General features: G+C 31.9%; 1 protein-coding gene across 1 annotated transcript; it reads right to left on the bottom strand.

The window, feature by feature from the left end:
• Window positions 1-16,989: 16,989 nt before the first annotated feature.
• LOC143230119 (uncharacterized) lies at window positions 16,990-21,038 on the bottom strand. Its single transcript, XM_076463175.1, has 2 exons — window positions 20,751-21,038; window positions 16,990-17,309 (listed from the first exon to the last, which is right to left on the bottom strand). Exons 1-2 carry the CDS (start codon window positions 21,002-21,004, stop codon window positions 17,096-17,098), a joined length of 468 nt encoding a protein of 155 aa, XP_076319290.1. The 5' UTR covers window positions 21,005-21,038; the 3' UTR covers window positions 16,990-17,095.
• Window positions 21,039-21,487: the final 449 nt, after the last annotated feature.

Raw genomic sequence — 21,487 nt, 5'->3', positions numbered from 1 at the left:
TGGATTTGGTTAGTATCTGCCTTATGTAGGTAATGCAATAGATTTTGTTGGATTCTGCCATGTAGGTGTTAAGGAGAAGTGGATTTGGTTAGTATCTGCCTTATGTAGGTAATGCAATATATTTTGTTGGATCCTGCCATGTAGGTGTTAAGGAGAAGTGGATTTGGTTAGTATCTGCCTTATGTAGGTAATGCAATATATTTTGTTGGATCCTGCCATGTAGGTGTTAAGGAGAAGTGGATTTGGTTAGTATCTGCCTTATGTAGGTAATGCAATAGATTTTGTTGGATTCTGCCATGTAGGTGTTAAGGAGAAGTGGATTTGGTTAGTATCTGCCTTATGTAGGTAATGCAATAGATTTTGTTGGATTCTGCCATGTAGGTGTTAAGGAGAAGTGGATTTGGTTAGTATCTGCCTTATGTAGGTAATACAATAGATTTTGTTGGATTCTGCCATGTAAATGTTAAGGAGAAGTGGATTTGGCTAGTATCTGCCTTATGTAGGTAATGCAATAGATTTTGTTGGATCCTGCCTTATAAATAAAATCTATTATACAGTTAGTCAGTACTACGGACGTCTAAACAATAAAAAAGAAAAATTACCACACTATATAATACAACGTTTTGTATGAATATTGTTATATTAAAATGATTTATTTTCAACAATCTATAATTTACTGGTAACTAGTGTTCTACAACAAGTATTTACTCATTTTTTCAATAGATAGCATCACAGTACTTATGGAGGCTATTAGGATGATATCGTTAACTGAAATGTAATTTTTTGGTTTTGTTAATGTCTCGCAAAGCTACTTGAGAGCTATCTGCACTAGCCATACCTAATTTAGCAGTGTAAGAGTAGAGTGAAGGCAACTAGTCATTACCACCCACCGCCAACTCTTGGGCTACTCTTTTATCGACGAACAATAGAACTGACCGTCACATTAATAACACCACACGACTGAAAGGGCGAGTATGTTTGGTGTGAGGGGGATTTGAACCCGCGACCCTCAGATTAGAAGTCAAACGCCTTAACCCATCTGGGCCTATCCTTAACCATCCCGGGCCTAAGTAATTTTTTTTCTAGTATATTCTGTATATTAACTGATAATATGGAACTTAGTAATTCTTCTAAAATATTATGTTCCGGCCAAGAAGCATTTCATAAAACTATTCTAATTATATTTTCCGAAAAACAAAATATGTTGGATGTTTTCATGAATAAAAGTCAGATTGAAGACAAAAATTAATAAAAGTGTGAAATCGTTAATAAAAACACGCAGTTTTTACACAAAACTTAAAACCACATAAAATTCAAAGAGTTGATGAATTGTAACAAAGTGTTGTTATACATCTGTGACGGAAAAATGTTTACTTTAAATAGGACGGAATTTTTAGAAAATTAATTCACATTACATAAATATCCCACGAAAGTACTTTTGTTTTCGTCTTTTATATTTGCAACTGAAAAATAATTATTCTGACCTTACAACTGTTACTTTATTTTATATAATAATGGAATGTATAAAAAACGATTATAAACTACCATCAACAAGTCTTGACTTCACACTAAAAAAAAGAATGATAGTTGACAGAACCGTCAACAGGAGTTTTCAACAATATATATTAAAGAACCAATGTTGACAGCACTACCACCAAGAGTTTAACAACATACGTAAATTGATGAAAGAAAATTGATAGAACAACAAACAAGAGTTCAAAAATATAAATTAAAGAACGAAAGTTGACAGAACTACTACCAAGAGATGAATAATATAAATTAACGAAAGAAAGATCAAAATACTCCAATCAGAAGTTAAACAATATAAATTAAAGAACGAAAGTTCACAGAACTATCACCAAAAGTTTGACAAGATAATTTAAAGAACAAAAGCTGACAAAACTCCAATCAAAAGTTTAACAATATAAATTAAAAAAACGAAAGTTCACAGAACTACCATAAAGACTAAAACAATATTAATTAAAAAACGAAAGTTGACAAAACTCCAATCAAAGGTTTAACAATATAAATTAAACAACAAAAGTTGACACAACTAACACAAATATATCAATAACATAAATTAACGAACGAAAGTTCAAAAAACTCCAATCAAATGTTAAACAATATAAATTACAGAATTAAAGCTGACAGAACAAACACCAAGAGATTAACAAAATAAATTAAAGAAAGAAATTTTACCGAACTACCATCAAGAGTTTAACAGTATAAATTAAAGAACGAAAATTTACAGAACAACCGTCAAAAGGTTAACAATATAAATTAAAGAACCAAAGTTGACAAAACGCCAATCAAAGGTTTAACAATATAAATTAAACAACGAAAGTTGACAGAACTACCACCAAGAGTTGATCAATATAAATTAAAGAACGAAAGTTTACAGAACTACTACCAAGAGACTAACAATTTAAATTAACGATCGAAAACCCACAAAATTCGAATCAAAAGTTAAAAAATATAAATTAAAGAACAAAAGATGGCAAAACTAATATCAAAATATTAACTATATAATATAAAGAAAAAAGTTGGCAAAAATACCACCGAGAGTTAAACAATATAAATTGAGAAACCAAAGTTAATAGATCTATCTCCAAGAATTTAACAATATAAATTAAAGAACAAATGTTCAAAGAACCAGCATCAAAAGTTTAACAATATAAATTAAAGGACGAAAGCTCACAGAACTACCATCAAGACTAAAACAATATAAATTAACGAACGATAGTTCACAAAACTCCAATCATCGGTTTAACAATATAAATTAAACAACGAAAGTTGACAGAACTACCACTGAGAGATCAATAATATAAATTAACGAACGAAAGCTCAAGAAACTCCAATCAAATGTTAACCAATATAAATTAAAAAACTAGAGTTGACAGAACTTCCATCAATAGTTCAACAAAATAAATTGAAGAACGAAAGGTGACAGAACTACCATCAAGAGTTTCCCAATATAAATTAAAAAAGAAATTTTAGACAACTACCATCAAGAGATTAACACTATAAATTAAAAAACGAAAGTTTAAAAACGACCGTCAAAAGGTTGACAATATAAATTAAACAACCAAAGTTTACAAAACTACCACAGAGATTTTAACAATATAAATTACAGAAGAAAGTTGACAGAACTACCATCAACTGTTCAACAATATAAATTAAAAAACCAAAGTTAATAGAACTATCACCAAGAGTATAAAAATATAAATTAAAGAACGAAACTTGATAGAACTACCTCCAAGAGTTTAACAATATAAATTACAGAGTAAAAGCTGACAGAACTACCATCAAGAGTTAAACAGTATAAATTAAAAAACGAAAGTTCACAAAACTACCACCGAGAGTTTAACAATATAATTTAAAAAAAAAAGCTGATAAAACTCCAATCAAAAGTTAAACAGTATAAATTTAAGAACGAAAGTTCACAGAACTACCATCAAGACTAAAACAATAGAAAGTAAAGAACAAAAGATGACAAAACTAATATCAAAATTTTAACAATATAATATAAAGAGCGAAAGTTGGCAGAACTAAAACAAAGAGTTGAACAATATAAATTAAAAAACCGAAGTTAATAGAACTATCACCAAGAGTATAGAAGTATAAATTAACGAACAAAACTTGATAGAACTAACTCCAAGAATTTAAAAATATAAATTACAGAATAAAAGCAGACAGAACTACCATCAAGGGTTCAACAATATAAATTAAAGAAAAAAGTTCAAAGAACTACCATCAAGATTTTAACAGTTTAAATTCAAGAACGAAAGTTTACAGAACAACCTTTAAGTGTTTAACAATATAAATTACAGAATGAAAGCTGACAGAACGCCACCAAGAGATTAACAATATAAATTAACTATCGAAAGCTAACAAAACTCCAATCAAAAGTTTAACAATACAAATTAAAGAACGAAAGTTTACAGAACTACCTTTAAGACTTAAACAATATAAATTAAAGAACGAAAGTTGACGAAACTCCAGTCAAAGGTTTAACAATACAAATTAAACAACGAAAGTTGACAGAATTACCACTGAGAGATCAATAATATAAATTAACGAACGAAAGCTCCAAAAACTCCAATCAGATGTTAAACAATATAAATTAAAAAACAAGAGTTGACAGAACTACCATCAAGAGTTTACCAATATAAATTAAAGAAAGAAACTTTACAGAACTACCATCAAAAGTTAAACAATATAAATTAAAGAAAAAAGTTCAAAGAACTATCATCAAGAGTTTAACAGTTTAAATTCAACAACAAAAGTTTACAGAACAATCGTCAAAAGGTTAACAATATAAATTAAGGAACCAAAAATGACAAAACTTCAATGAAATGTTTAACGATATAAATTAAACAAAGAAAGTTGACAGAACTACCATCAAGAGTTTAACAATATAAATTACAGAAGAAAGCTGACAGAACTACCATGAACTGTTCAACAATATAAATTAAAAAACCAAAGTTAATAGAACTATCACCAAGAGTATAAAAATATACATTAAAGAACGAAACTTGATAGAACTACTTACAAGAGTTTAACAATATAAATTGCAGAATAAAAGCTGACAGAACTACCATCAAGAGTTAAACAATATAAATTAAAAAACGAAAGATTACAAAACTACCACCGAGAGTTTAACAATATAATTTAATAAACAAAAGCTAATAAAACTCCAATTAAAAGTTAAACAATATAAATTTAAGAACGAAAGTTCACAGAACTACCATCAAGACTAAAACAATATAAAGTAAAGAACAAAAGTTCAACGAACTACCATCAAGAGATTAACAGTTTAAATTCAAGAACGAACGTTTACAGAACAACCGTCAAAAGGTTAACAATATAAATTAAGAATCCAAAGTTGACAAAACTTCAATGAAATGTTTAACGATATAAATTAAAGAACGAAAGTTTACAGAAATACCACCAAGAGTCTAACAATTTAAATTAACGATCTAAACTCACAAAACTCGAATCAAAAGTTAAACAATATAAAGTAAAGAACAAAAGATGACAAGACTAATATCAAAATTTTCACAATATAATATAAAGAACGAAAGTTGGCACAACTACCACCAAGGGTTGAACAATATAAATTAAAAAACCAATGTTAATAGAACTATTACCAAGAGTATAAAAATATAAATTAAAGAACGAAACTTGATAGAACTACCTCCAAGAGTTTAACAATATCAATTACAGAATGAAAGTTGACAGAACTACCATCAAGAGTTAAACAATATAATTTAGAAAACGAAAGTTTACAAAGCTACCACCGAGAGTTTAATAATATAATTTAAAAAACAAAAGCTAATGAAACTCCAATCGAAAGTTTAACAATATAAATTAAAGAACGAAAGTTTACAGAACTACCTTTAAGACTTAAACAATATAAATTAAGGAACGAAAGTTGAAGAAACTCCAATCAAAGGTTTAACAATACAAATTAAAGAACGAAAGTTTACACAACTACCAACAAGAGTTTTGCAATATAAATTAAAGAACAAAAGTTCAAAGAACTACCATCAAGAGTTTAACAGTTTAAATTCAAGAACGAACGTTTACAGAACAACCGTCAAAAGATTAACAATATAAGTTAAGGAATCAAAGTTGGCAAAACTTCAATGAAATGTTTAACGATATAAATTAAAGAACGAAAGTTTACAGAAATACCACCAAGAGTCTAACAATTTAAATTAACGATCTAAACTCACAAAACTCGAATCAAAAGTTAAACAATATAAAGTAAAGAACAAAAGATGACAAGACTAATATCAAAATTTTCACAATATAATATAAAGAACGAAAGTTGGCACAACTACCAACAAGGGTTGAACAATATAAATTAAAAAACCAATGTTAATAGAACTATTACCAAGAGTATAAAAATATAAATTACAGAATGAAAGTTGACAGAACTACCATCAAGAGTTAAACAATATAATTTAGAAAACGAAAGTTTACAAAGCTACCACCGAGAGTTTAATAATATAATTTAAAAAACAAAAGCTAATGAAACTCCAATCGAAAGTTTAACAATATAAATTAAAGAACGAAAGTTTACAAAACTACCACTGAGAGTTTAACAATATAAATTAAAGAAGGAATGTTGACAGGACTACAATAAACATTTAAACAATATATATTAACGGACGAAAGTTGACACAATTACTAACTTGAGTTTAACAATATAAATTAACAAACAAAATCTGAAAAAATTCCATTCAAGAGTTTAACGATATAAATTAAAGAACGAAAGTTGACAGAACTACCCCCAAGACATTAACAACATAAATTAACGAAAGAAAGCTCACAAAACTCCAATCAAAAGTTAAACAATATAAATTAAAGAACGTAAGATGGCAAAAGTACCATCAATAGTTTAACAATATAATCTAGGGAACGAAAGTTGACAGAACCAGAACCAAGAGGTTAACAATATAAAATAAAGAATCAATGTTGAAAGAACCACTATAAAGAGTATAACAATATAAATTAAAGAATTAAGGTTTACAGTACTACCAACAAAAGTTTAAAAATACAAATTAACGACCTAAAGTTGACAAATTTATCATCAAGACTTTAACAATATAAATTAAAGAGCGAAAGTTAACAGAACTGTCACAAAGAATTTAACACTATAATTCAAAGAACAAAAGCTGACAAAACTCCAATCAAAAGTTTAACAAAATAAATTAAACAACGAAAGTTGACAGAACTGCCATCTAGAGTTTAACAAAATACATAAAAGAACGAAAGTTGAGAGAACTACCATAAAGACTTTAACAACATAAAATAAAGATTAAAAGTAAAGAAACTACCATCAAGAGTTTAACAATATAAATTCTAGAACCAAATGTGACCCAATTGTCATCAAGAGTTTCACAATATAAATTAAAGAACTAAAGTTGACAGAACTATCGCCAAGAGTTTAACAATATAAATTAAGGAACGAAGGTTGACAAAACTGCCACCAAGAGTTTATCAATATAATTTAAAAAACGAAAGTTTACAGAACTACAATCTGGAGTTTAAAAACATAAATTAAAGAACGAAAGTTGACGGAACTACCATCAAGAGTTCAACAATATAAATTAACGAACGAAAGTTTACAGAACTACAATCAAGAGTTTAAGAATAACACATAAAGAATGAATTTTTACAGGAATAGCACCAAGAGTTTAACACTCATAAATTAAAGAATTAATCTTGAAAGAACTCTGTCAATAGTTAAACGATATAAATTAACGAACGAAAGTTCACAGAACTATCATTAAGACTTTAACAATATATATTGAAGAAGGAAAACTGACAGCAACAAGATATTAACAATATAAATTAAAGAACGAAAGTTGATGGAATTATCACCAAGACATTAACAATATAAATTAAGAACGAATGTTGAAAGAAATACCATCACGGGTTTAACAATATAAATTAAAGAACGCTAGCTGACATTACTACCAACAAAGGTTAAACAATATAAATTAAGGATCGAAACTTGATAGAACAATCACCAAGACTATGACAATATAAATTAAAGAACCAAGTTTGACACACCTACCACCAAAAGTTTAACACTTGAAATTAACGAAAGAAAGTTGACAGGTCTACCACCAAGAGTTTAAAAATATAAATTAAAGAACCAAAGTTGAGAGAACTACCATCTAAAGTTTGAAAAAATAAATAAAAAAGCGAAAGTTGACAGAACTACAATAAAGACTTTAACAACATAAAATAAAGAACGAAAATTGAAAAAAACTATCATCAAGAGTTTAACAATATAAATTCAAGAACCAAATGTGACAGAACTGTCACCAAGACTTTCACAATATAAATTAAAGAACTGAAGTTGACAGAACTATCGCCAAGAAATTCACAAAATAAATTAACGAGCGAATGTTGACAGAACTACTATCAAGATTTAAGAATATAACATAAAGAATGAAGGTTAACAGGACCACCTCGAAAATTTTAACAATATAAATTAAAGAATGGAAGTTTACAAAACTATCTCCAAGAGTTTAACAATATAAAATAAAAAATGAAAGTTGACAGAATAACCATCTAAAGTTTAACAAAATAAATAAAAGAACAAAAGTTAACTGAACTACCATCGAGACTTTAACAACATAAATTAAAGAACGAAAGTTGACGGAACTACCTTCAAGAGTTTAACGATATAAATTCAACAACCAATGTTGACAGAAGTATCACCATTTGTTTAACAATATATATTAAAGAACGAAGGTTGAGAGAACTACCACCAAGAGTTTAACAACAAAGTTAATAACGAATGTTGACAGAACTACCGTTAAGGTTTTAACAATATAAATTAACGAACGAAAGTTGACAGAACTACCATCAAGAGTTTAACAATATAAATTAAAGAACGAAAGTTTAGTGTACTACCACCAAAAGTTTAACAATATAAATTAACGAACGAAAGCTGACATGACTACCATCAATGGTTTAACAATATAAATTAAAGAACGATGGTTGACAGAAGAACCACCAAGAGTTTAACATTATAAATTAAAGAATATAAGATGTCAGAACTACCATCAAGAGTTTAACAACAAAATTAATAACGAATGTTGACAAAACTACCATTAATGATTTAACAAAAAAATAAAAGAACGGAAGTTGACAGAACTACCATAAAGACTTTAACAACATAAAATAAAGAAGGAAACTTGACAGAAATACCACCAAGGGTTGAGCAATATAAAATAAAGAATAAAAGTTGAGAGAACCACCATCAAGAGTTTAACAATATAAATTAAAGAACGAAAGTTTAGAGTACTACCACCACAAGTTTAACAATATAAATTAACGACCTAAAGTTGACAGATTTATCATCAAGACTTTAACAATATAAATTAAAGAACGAAAGCTGACAGAACGATAACCAACAGTTAAACAATATAAATTAAAGGACGATGGTTGACAGAAGAACCACCAAAAGTTTCACAATATAAAGTAAAGAACGAAAGTTGACACAACAACCATCAACAGATTAACAATATAAATTACAGAACGAGACTTCACAGAACTACCATCAAGAGTTTAACAATATATTTTAAAGATCAAAAGTTGACAGAACTACCACCAAGAGTTTCACAATAAAAATTAATGAACGAATGTTGACAGAACTACCATCAAGAGTTTCACAATAAAAATTAATGAACGAATGTTGACAGAACTACCATCAAGATGTTAACAATATAAATTAAAGAACGAAAGTTCTTTCTTTTCCGAACTTTCTTCAAGAGTTTAAGAATATAAATGAAAGAACGAAGTTGATAGAACTCTACCAATAATTTAACAATATTAAATATTTCGTTACGGAACGAAAGCTGACAGCATCAAGGATTTAACAATATACATTAAAGAACGAAAGTTGATGAGTTTAACAATATAAATTAAAGAACGAAAGTTGACACAACAACCAACAACAGATTAACAATATAAATTACAGAACGAGACTTCACAGAACTACCATCAAGAGTTTAACAATATATTTTAAAGATCAAAAGTTGACAGAACTACCACCAAGAGTTTCACAATATAAATTTATGAACGAATGTTTACAGAACTACCATCAATATGTTAACAATATAAATTAAAGAACGAAGTTGATAGAACTCTACCAATAATTTAACAATATTAACGAACGAAAGTTGAGAGAACTATCATCACGGATTTAACAATATAAATTAAAGAACGAAAGTTGGTAGAACTATCACCAAATGTTTCACAATATAAATTTATGAACGAATGTTTACAGAACTACCATCAATATGTTAACAATATAAATGAAAGAACGAAGTTGATAGAACTATCATCACGGATTTAACAATATAAATTAAAGAACGAAAGTTGACAGAACTACCACCAAGAGTTTCACAATATAAATTTATGAACGAATGTTTACAGAACTACCATCAATATGTTAACAATATAAATGAAAGAACGAAGTTGATAGAACTCTACCAATAATTTAACAATATTAACGAACGAAAGTTGAGAGAACTATCATCACGGATTTAACAATATAAATTAAAGAACGAAAGTTGGTAGAACTATCACCAAATGTTTCACAATATAAATTTAAGAACGAAAGTTGAGAGAATTACCACCAAGAGTTTAACAATATAAATTAAAGAACGAAAGTTGACGGAACGACCATCAAGAGTTTAACAAAATAAATGAAAGAAAGGAAGTTGAGTGAACTATTATCTAGAGTTTTACAAAATAAATAAAAGAACAAAAGTTGACAGAACTGCCACCAAGAGTTTAACAATGTAAATTAAAGAATGAAAGTTGACAGAACTACCATCAAGAGTTTAATAATATAAATTAAGGAACGAAAGTTGTCAGAACTAAAACCTAGAGTTGTTTACAATATAAGTGAAAATACAAATGTACTCATAACTGTCACCATGAGTTTTAAAGATGAAAATTAATATTATTAAAACATCTAAAGATGTGATGTTGCAAAAGAACTATTGTAATTTACATGTAGAGTATGTCTGTTTTACTTTTAGCAAAGTCACATCAGGCTATCTGTTGTGTCTACGGATGAGAATTGAGCACCTGATTTGTCGCTGTTAATCCGTAAATTACCGTTATGCAAGCAGGGATTTTACACGTAGAAAAACAAACAATTTAGAAAAAAGATGTTAGCCATATAAGTATTTCAATTTGAATTCTATGATATTGTCGTGAGTAGTATGCTGTGTGTGTTTTATTATTGCAAAGTCAGATCGGGTTACCTGCTGAGCCCACCAAAGGAAATCGAACCCCATATTTTAGCGTTGTAAATCCGGAGACATACTGCTGTACTAGCAGGGGCATGAGTAGTAAAACTAATATAATGATGCAGTGAAGAAAAAAAAACAAATTTTGTGAAAGGGGTTTGTTTGTTTTAAATTTCGCGGAAAGATATTCGTGGGCTATCTGCGCTAGCCGTCCCTAATTTAGCAGTGTAAGACTAGAGAGAAGGCAGCTAGTCATTACCACCCACCGCCAACTTTTGGGCTACTCTTTTACCAACGAATAGTGGGATTGACCGTAACATTATAACGCCCCCTCGACTGAAAGGGCGAGCATGTTTGGTGTGACGGGGATTCCATCCACGCGACCTTCAGATTACCTTAATCACTTGGCCATGCCGGCCCGGTAAAAGGGAAAACTCCTGTAAAAATATAAATGGGTAAATAAAATAAAAAACGTCGTTGAACTTAGCCCACTTCTTGTTCCAGTTTTATTTCTTGCCTTTTGACATTTATTTATTGTATGTTCCTTCTCTTCAAAAACAGAAACGATAATTCCACAACTTTTGGGCTGTTTATTTCTCTTAAGTTAAACAGATACGACGATAGAGTTTTAATGTGATGTAAGGATGTTTAATCTATTTAGAACCATAAAAAAACGAAATTTGAACATCTGTACCAATAACCTAGATTTGTATAAAATTAGTCTCTTATGTGGAGTCGTTCACTCTCACTTAAATGGAGGCTTTTTTCTAAAGATATATTTATTTGTAATGATTTTTCTTCAAAACTGTCAGACCTCAACAGTTTGACTAAAGAACTCAAAACTGTTATTTTAAAGTGTACCCATAAGTGAGAGAGTTCTTCAAATGTAAAAAATATACCATGGCATGAATGTAGGTTCCAAAATGTTAGAAACGATTGATTGCAAAATGCATCTTTTTATGAATTTACGCAAACCATAAAAATAACTGGATTATTTCTCGATCATTTAATGTTCATATAACGTATTTTTATTAAGAATATTATATTTCTTCATGTTTAACCCATATCTGAGCTACTTAGCTTTCATTTTATCAGTAATAGTTTCATGTGAGTTTACAAATTTAGTAGAATCACTTACAAACATTCAGTTTTCGTATATAAACATCTCTATCCAAGATTACAACACCTGTATCTTTGTTTTATTTGCAAATGTCAATGCCATCACAAGTGTTCAATTTATTCTAAACTCCAATTAAAAATTTTTTATATTTTATATTTGCTGCAAACGTACAGTGAGATTTAAATCATTAGCTTCCAGTACTTGGCAGATGACGTTTAAATGTCCAAAATATAAGATGATACATGTAGGTTTTCACAATTCAAATTCAAATTACAATTTAAGTGAGAATACATTAAAAATGTGTACTGTAGCAAGGAACAAAGCTAATGGGATTTAAGTATCATCTATAGTAACATTTATTGCAACACAAGGGATATTATTGTTTCACTGTATAGATCACTTGTAAGGCCTCGTTTAGAGTACTATGTACAGTTTTAGACTCCCTTTCTCAAAACGGACATTGAATTGTTAGAGAAGGCTCAGAGAATAACCACTAAAATGATTCCTACGATGGTGCAAATGTTCTATGAGAAGAGACAAAATTATCTAAACTTCTTTTATTTGAAGACGAGAAGAATCAGAGTGGATTTGATTGAGATATTTAAGATTATTAAGGGTTTTGGTAATATAGATCCATCAAACTTTTTTGTGTTTAGCAGTGAAAACAAAATGACAAGGTTCATAAATTCAAATGTTGGCATCGTAGGATGCGTCTGGAATTTAGAAACTATTACTTTTGAAACATGGCTCTTGGAATGAGATGCCTTCAAGGATGATGGAGACAGAAAATTTAACTGAGTTAAAGACAAAATTGAATGAATACGTGAGTAGTAAGGGATAGTTATAGTAGGGAGCTGGAAGAGACATCTTTGATGAACTAATAAGCTCCTTTTTGTCCCTTTAAAATTTTATGAAATTTATTATATTGTATTTATTTAAACTAATCAGCGCTATACCACTAATCTTAGTACTAATATTACTAGAATACTTACCATATTATAAGAATTGTAAAAAAAAACAACTGTTGAAGCCGTACAAAATAACCCTTGAGTTTAAGCTTAAATTTCAAATTATGAACTAAAACCTATTCAGCGTCACTCAAAACAATTAAAAAATTTAATGTACCTTTATCAGGCTGTTTTATAAACAGGTTTTAATTACTGTTGCTTGATGCTGCTTAATTTAATGTTTTTCTGTAAACTGTAACAAATTTTAGCATTTCGTGATTCAATACACTGTGTGAAGTACATGAAATCCATACATTGTGTGAAGTACATGAAATCCAAACTACAAACTTCAACACTTTCAATGTATCAATTAATTGTCTTATTTGTGATTTTACTTAATCGTTTTCAAAATTCAGTAGTTCAGTTTGAGTTTTGGAATACTGTCGCGAGTAGTAAAACTAATAATATATTTTTAAACGTTTCTATTCACTCAGGAAATATAAATCAAATTTATTTTTTGAAATTTTTAACTGTATTTGTCAGCATCACTGAATACAGTTAATCCACATTTACCGCACCTATGTTTGAAAATATCAGCAAACGACTCATTCTAAAACCTTAAAAGTAATAAAAACTTGAAACTAAGTAAACTATCAGAAAACTTGTATCCTAGCTACTTCCCGTTAAAGAAGCTAAGGGGTTATTTTTAATGTACTAACCTTTGCCTTTTATAATTTTTTCTAATCCATATTGAAAACTGAATTTTGGCGTGTGTAATTTAAAGCAGAAAGTTTGTTTGTTTGTTTTGGAATTTCGCACAAAGCTACTCGAGGGCTATCTGTGCTAGCCGTCCCTAATTTAGCAGTGTAAGACTAGAGGGAAGGCAGGTAGTCATCACCACCCACCACCAACTATTGGGCTACTTTTTTACCAACGAATAGTGGGATTGACCGTAACATTATACACCCCCACGGCTGGGAGGGCGAGCATGTTTAGCGCGACGCGGGCGCGAACCCGCGACCCTCGGATTACGAGTCGCACGCCTTACGCGCTTGGCCATGCCAGGCCGTAAAGCAGAAAGACAGAATCTCAAAAGCGGTACAATAAAAAACAAACAAAACAAACACCTTAATTTATGAAAAATAACCACAGCTATTAAGTTATGCACTTAAAAGTACATCATAATACACACGTTAAAAATATTATTCCAACATCATATAAATGTAAATAAACTTCAGATGTTGTAAAAATATAGTTGTTTGATAATTAATAAATACCAAAATGTCCACCAGGGATGTTTAAAATTGTCAATCAGACGAACAGCGATTGTTGAAACTGCAAAATGATTGATAAGAGATTATTGAAGCTGTTAAAAAAATTCGAATAAGAATTGGTAAAATTGTCATATAATTCTACTGAGAGAGTTAAAATTGTCAGGTAGTTGACCAGGAAGTGCTATAATAGTCAATTGGCGCACATTATTTTGACAAAACTGTATCTACTTGACGTTTTACGTAGTTTATGAGTATCATACTAACTTAACATAGATCAAAGTCAGTGTTAGTAAGTTTCGGTGTATACTGTACTGGTTTTAATTATTCTACCTGTAGGCTTTGCTTTAGGCCTATACGCTTGCGTGAGACCTTATTTTTACTTTAGTTATTAACATACGTAGCTTATATTCAGTTGCTTAACCAACGTCACGTCACGTTTTCTCATTAGGGTACACATGACAATGCTGTTCTGTTATTCAGCACGAATCGCGTGCCTAGTTCAAAATATGATGAGACAATTCATCTGACAAAAAAAAAAACAGAATGGGGAAAAAAGGCATTCGATTCTCATTCCTTTCAGTCAAATATGGCAGTCACGCGAAAGCTCGCTTTACATACATTTTGATGTCCAGTGCTATGTCTACATACTCAAGGATCCCGTTGTTACGTGGGGTTTGGCAGGACATAAAGTGACCTCATACTACATATGCATTTTTGTTTCACACAAGGAAGAAGATATATTAAATATATATATACATACACACACATGGCAAAAAAATTGAAATTAATTATATATATATATATATAAAGAATCCCAGGATACAATCTAATATATCCCACATTATAGCTTGTTCCCAGGGATCCTTTTAATTAGGGCAGTTTTCTATATATTTAAAGAATCCCAGGATACAATCTAATATATCCCACATTATAGCTTGTTCCCAGGGATCCTTTTAATTAGGGCAGTTTTCTATATATTTAAAGAATCCCAGGATACAATCTAATATATCCCACATTATAGCTTGTTCCCAGGGATCCTTTTAATTAGGGCAGTTTTCTATATATTTAAAGAATCCCAGGATACAATCTAATATATCCCACATTATAGCTTGTTCAGGGATCCTTTTAATTAGGGCAGTTTTCTATATATTTAAAGAATCCCAGGATACAATCTAATATATCCCACATTATAGCTTGTTCCCAGGGATCCTTTTAATTAGGGCAGTTTTCTATATATTTAAAGAATCCCAGGATACAATCTAATATATCCCACATTATAGCTTGTTCCCAGGGATCCTTTTAATTAGGGCAGTTTTCTATATATTTAAAGAATCCCAGGATACAATCTAATATATCCCACATTATAGCTTGTTCCCAGGGATCCTTTTAATTAGGGCAGTTTTCTATATATTTAAAGAATCCCAGGATACAATCTAATATATCCCACATTATAGCTTGTTCCCAGGGATCCTTTTAATTAGGGCAGTTTTCTATATATTTAAAGAATCCCAGGATACAATCTAATATATCCCACATTATAGCTTGTTCACAGGGATCCTTTAAATTAGGGCAGTTTTCTTGTTGTTTAGACTTCTTTTTCGTTATAACAAACTAATACAATTAGATTTGCTGTTTTTAACGCAGTCCTTCCTTTTGATTTTGTTTTAATTTATCTAACTCTAAATCATAGTTACAAGGTCGGTCAAATCGACTAAACCCATACAGAGATACAATAGCGAAAATGACAGATAAAATATAAATTATTCTCTGAACAAGAATATTTGATAATTACTTAGAGGTTATAAAGATTTTGAATGTGAAATTTGATAATTTTCTGATGCGTAAAAGTATCTTTAAACCAAAATTATTTTGTATGTCAGACAGTCAACATTCGATATGAATAACTTACAATAACAACTTAAATTAAAACTTGATTTAAAAACCTGTCATTTTGTACACAAAAACTTTATACTGTTTACTGATAATCTGCAACATTTCGTAAACATACGCTACTGTATTAAAAGTTGTACTATTCTTTGTCATTAATTGTATAACTTTGAAAACGAGTTTATTATAACTTGATGGCCCGACATGGCCAAGCGTGTTAAGGCGTGCGACTCGTAATCAGAGGGTCGCGTGTTCGCATCCCGGTCGCCCCAAACATGCTCTCAGTTCTGACTGGAAATAGTAGATTAATGATTGATGTATGTCACTGGTTCTCAGTTCTGACTGGAAATAGTAGATTAATGATTGATGTATGTCACTGGTTCTCAGTTCTGACTGGAAATATTAGATTAATGATTGATGTATGTTACTGGCTCTCAGTTCTGACTGGAAATAGTAGATTAATGATTGATGTATGTTACTGGCTCTCAGTTCTGACTGGAAATATTAGATTAATGATTGATGTATGTTACTGGCTCTCAGTTCTGACTGGAAATAGTAGATTAATGATTGATGTATGTTACTGGCTCTCAGTTCTGACTGGAAATATTAGATTAATGATTGATGTAATGTGTGAATTAGAAAATTATTTTTCAAACACATGGTTGTCAGGAAATGAGGAAGTTTTAAAGAATTAGTTTAACTGGAACGACCTCAGTAGTAGTATGTTTTAACCAAGTTAACTGTGGTACTGTTAGCAGTATAAGCAGGTTAATGGTGGTGCTATTAGCAGTATAAACAGGTTAATGGTGGTACTGTTAGCAGTATAAGCAGGTTAATGGTGGTACTGTTAGCAGTATAAGCAGGTTAATGGTGGTACTGTTAGCAGTATAAGCAGGTTAATGGTGGTACTGTTAGCAGTAGAAGCAGGTTAATGGTGGTACTGTTAGCAGTATGGCAGGTTAATGATGGTACTATTAGCAGTATACGTTAGCTGTATAATATATTTATTTGACAAACAGTTACCTACATAATTAGTACATGTACAAACATCTTTGTGACGTGTATTTCCAGTTTTCTTGTTTATATATTTCTTACTCTTCCATAGAATCTCTCTAGAAGCAGCGTAAACACTCCAAGAAGAATCCCACTCGCTAACAAGATGAAGACACTTTGAAGGTCTTCCACTGATAACGGGTTTGTGCCTTCTTGTTTTCTCCCAATACACCTTCTGTATTTTCCGATGTAGTTGTTGATCGTGGCTGTCAGAAGTTGGCCTTCCACCAATGAGAAAACACTAAAATATGACAAATTAGTATATGTGAAAATGACCAACTTATGAAACTTGGTTTGTTAAATCTATTAGTTTCTACAGATGGAGTAAGTGTTGTTCAGTTGTAAGAATATGATGTTATTTTAAAAACAGCTTTCAGTAATAAGTCCAAACGTGTATAAACACAAGAACATATTTCGTCAATATTAATAAAACGTGTATAAACACAAGAACATATTTCGTCAATATTAATAAAACGTGTATAAACACAAGAACATATTTCGTCAATATTAATATATTATAAATATTGTAAAAACTGCAGAATAAAAATTTAAAACAAAATATATACAACGTCTACATATTTATACAACGTTTGTCGTGGTAGTAAATCACTTTAATTTAATAAAATTGTCGTGGTAGTTTGCTAAGTATATTTTTGGTATTTTCTTGGGTCCATCTTATTCTCCAGCTCCGAGATGCAGAATGATCATTTGTTTACGTCCTCAGCCACTGGAATCTTCTTCCAATGAGAGACCTGCCCAATCCACCCAGGGCAGGATCCATGGAGGTTGATATACCATCTTTGAGCAAAAAATAAGATGTGGTCAAAAACAGAAGGGATCTCCACCCAATTCGCCAAAACATAAGTAAAAATGTCCACTTTGATACAGTGGAATTGTCGAGGTTTACGTTCTAATCCGAATGATATCAAAACACTGATTGCTTCCCACCATCCTGTATGTCTTTCCTTACAGGAAACATTTCCAAAACCTGCCGTTACAGTCACCTTTCGACAGTTTTCTTTGTGCAGAAATGATAGGTTGTGTGATGAATAAGTGCATGGAGGGGTGGCACTGTTGGTTGATCAGCATGTGCCCATCCTGTCTTTGCCACTCAACACACCCTTAGAGGCCTTAGCCATCCGTGTTTTCTTGGGTCATACCATCACTGTTTGTTTTCTCTACCTGTCACCTGGAGAGATATATGATCAATCGGACCTTGATGCTCTTGTTGAACAGTTTGTGTCTCCCTTTTAATCCTAGAGGATTTTAATCAACATAATCCCCTCTGGGAAAGTGCTGATATCGATGGAAGGGGTCGCTCCATAGAGCATATGCTCTCGTATCACAACATTTCTCTCTTCAATACTGATTATTTTACTTATTTTCATGCACCTAGTCAGTCTTTTACTGCTTTTGATGTCTCAGTCTGATCTCCCTCACTATTCTCCCACCTTTCGTGGAGAGTTTACAGAAACCCATAGGACAGAGAGATTGGCTTTGGTCGATGCCAACCGATCCGCGTGCCCCGGTAGAAGCTGAACCAAGCCAACCGGTCTTTTTTCACTGCTCTCGCAGAACTTGATGCTGCAGTCGTCCGTGAGCCATCAATAGACGACTGTGTGGCAGCAGTAACTTACTGTATTATACAAGCTGCTGCTCAGTTTATTCCTAAAACCTCGACACGTTTTCCACGATATCCTCGTCCGTGGATGAATCGTGCCTGCCACATGGCATGGAAGGCTAAAAAACTGGCCCGGGATACCTTTCGTAGGTATCCCACACTTTCGAACCGCATCGCTTTTTAGCGGATCCAAGCATTGGCAGATAACACATCAAAGCCAGAAGGAATCTTGGATTAAATTCACAACCAGCATCTCTTCCCTACCAGTTCCAAAGTCATATGGAACAAAATTCGGAAGGTCGGTGGGCAATATAATTCTGTCCTGCTTTCGATCTTGCTCTATGATGGCCAGGAAATTGCTCGAAACTACTTCTATCTACTTCTATCCAATTCTTCCAATACCAGACCACGTTAGTATTCGCGGAACGAGCTTGCTAACACCTCAGTTAAGTCTGTCTGCTCTGGCATTATTACTTCTGTGCCTGTCCCATACATGACTACATACAGTCTTATATTCAAGGCTCGGCTCCGCGCTAGTTGGCAGTCGACTTGGAGTGAGTATCGTGAAAATAAGCTTTTCCTAATAAATACCCTATATAGGACTTTGTCCGTCTTGTTTCCGTAAGGATTTGAAAGAGGAAGTTGTCCTAACTAAACTACGCATTGGTCAGTTTTTTTAACTCATCGTTTTCCTTTATCTGGGATTGATGCACCAACGTGTGTTCTGTGTGACATTCAGGTCACAACAGTCCACATTTTTCTGTCATGCCGTGGTTACGGCTCACAACGACGGGACCATTTTAGACATGTTTTGTTCACAGGTTTACCCCTGACGCTGGATGGTATCATGGGTGATGGTGACACTGTCCACCTTACAAATGTTTTTAAAGGTCATTGACCTTTTTAACACTATATAAGTTTTTAGTTCATAAATTAAACTTTGTTTTAACATGATTCATTTTTATGAATTTTATTATTTTTACTTTAATTTTAATTTTTTCACCGGTTATTTGGCGCAGATAGCCTAGTTGCTTTGCGCCATAAAACGCCAACCAATCAACTAGTAAATTAAGAAAAATACTATAGTTAAGCCTTCTCTTCTTGATTTAAACTCGGCTCGGCATGGCCAGGTGGTTAAGGCACTCGACTGATAATCTAGGAGTGCGGGTTCGAATCCCCGTTGCACCAAACATGCTCGCTCTTTCAGCCGTGGGGGCGTTATAAATTACTGTTAATACCACTCACTATTCGTTGGTAAAAGAATAGCCCAAGAGTTGGCGGTTGGTAGTGATGACTAGCTGCTTTCCCTCTAGTCTTACACTGCTAAATTAGTGAAAGCTGGTACAGATAGCCCTCGTGTAGCTTTGCGCGAAATTCAAAAAAACAAATAGGTTTAAACTATTATTTTGTGTCTAATAACTACATACTTTTACCACCATATTTTTTTCTTATGAGTTCTGTACTGTTATAATGTTCATGTAGGTAGTATTTTAAAAGCGATGGCTTAAACTCACAGGAAGACAGTGAAATAATGGGAAATTGTAATGTCTAAAAGCAATCATAAAAAATAAGTTAAAGCCAGCTGATTTTCTCCCATATTCATATCGATTTGAGGTTCGATATCAGGTGTGTTAAAGATAGTATTTAAGACTCGTACAACTGACTCCTCAGTTACCTTTCCACTCGGTACCAAAACTGATCGGTTTGACTAGACAATAAAATATTCAGTGAAATGTTATAAACTTAGTTTAATACTTTACGACCTACGAATTAATCGACGTAAGCCGACAAAATATTGTAAAATCAATAGGCCTAAAATATGTCACAAAAAGAAGTTAATTACAGGTATTCTTTTTCCATTCTTCCCACATGCTCGAAGTAAGAGAGGAGTGAAACTTGACACTTTTGTTTACCCCCACAATAATAATTTACAATATATATGAATTTATATAATTATTTTACTTCTAGAAGAGACATCCGGTTTGATTTGTGCAAGTAATAAAGTTTATTTGTTTTATAAAGACAATCATTATTTTCTTGTTCTTGTTGGGTTTTTCTCACCTTTTATTTATTTCTCGAAATACCGACTTCGGTAAGTCCTTTCTTAAAGTCATCACCAAAATTAGACGGTGAAATTTCTCCTCTGCTATGTGGAAGTCACATACGCTCCCTCGTTCGTACCTGGAAGCCAGCGCGGACTTAATTGCGAGACTGTCACAAACGACGGCAAACTTCTCTTTCTTGACGAGCTCTAGGACGGGATCGGACACTAATTTGGAGATCTTTAAGAACGACTTACTTTCTTGTTGAATCATCCTGTAGTACAGCTTGCGATGGAGTGGTTCTTGATCGTACTGAAATAAAACAGAACGTTCACAGGTGTTGACAAGATATACATCTGTATTACCTCACTTTTAACAGGTGTTTGTATACGTCCGTATTACCTCACTTGTAACAGAGAAGTTGACAAAATGTACGTCTGTATTACCTCACCTCTAACAGAGTTGTTGACAAGACAGACAGTACGTGTGCCCTCACTTGTAACAAAGGTGTTGACAAGGTATACGTCTGTATTACCTCACTCGTAACAGAGGAGTTGATAAGATACACATCTGTATTACCTCATTTGTAACAGAGGTCTTGACAAGGTACACATCTGTATTACCTCATTGGTAACAGAGGTCTTGACAAAGTACACATCTGTATTATCTCATTTGTAACGGAAATATAGAAAAGGATATATATTTCTCATACCTCATTTCTTTTATCATAATTACTAAAGATTATAAGATATACCA

This window comes from Tachypleus tridentatus, chromosome 10 (genome assembly GCF_004210375.1).
Source record: "Tachypleus tridentatus isolate NWPU-2018 chromosome 10, ASM421037v1, whole genome shotgun sequence".
Taxonomy (NCBI): domain Eukaryota; kingdom Metazoa; phylum Arthropoda; class Merostomata; order Xiphosura; family Limulidae; genus Tachypleus; species Tachypleus tridentatus.
The sequence above is the reverse complement of the archived record's forward strand: the minus strand, read 5'-3'. Positions and strand labels throughout refer to the sequence as shown.

Bases quoted from the DNA above. Each gene is read 5' to 3' on its own strand.
- LOC143230119 (XM_076463175.1), bottom strand. From the start codon at position 21,004: ATGATTCAACAAGAAAGTAAGTCGTTCTTAAAGATCTCCAAATTAGTG. The intron at 17,310-20,750 runs GTGAGAAAAACC...GTCATATTTTAG, and splicing joins TTTCGAGAAATAAATAAAAG to TGTTTTCTCATTGGTGGAAG.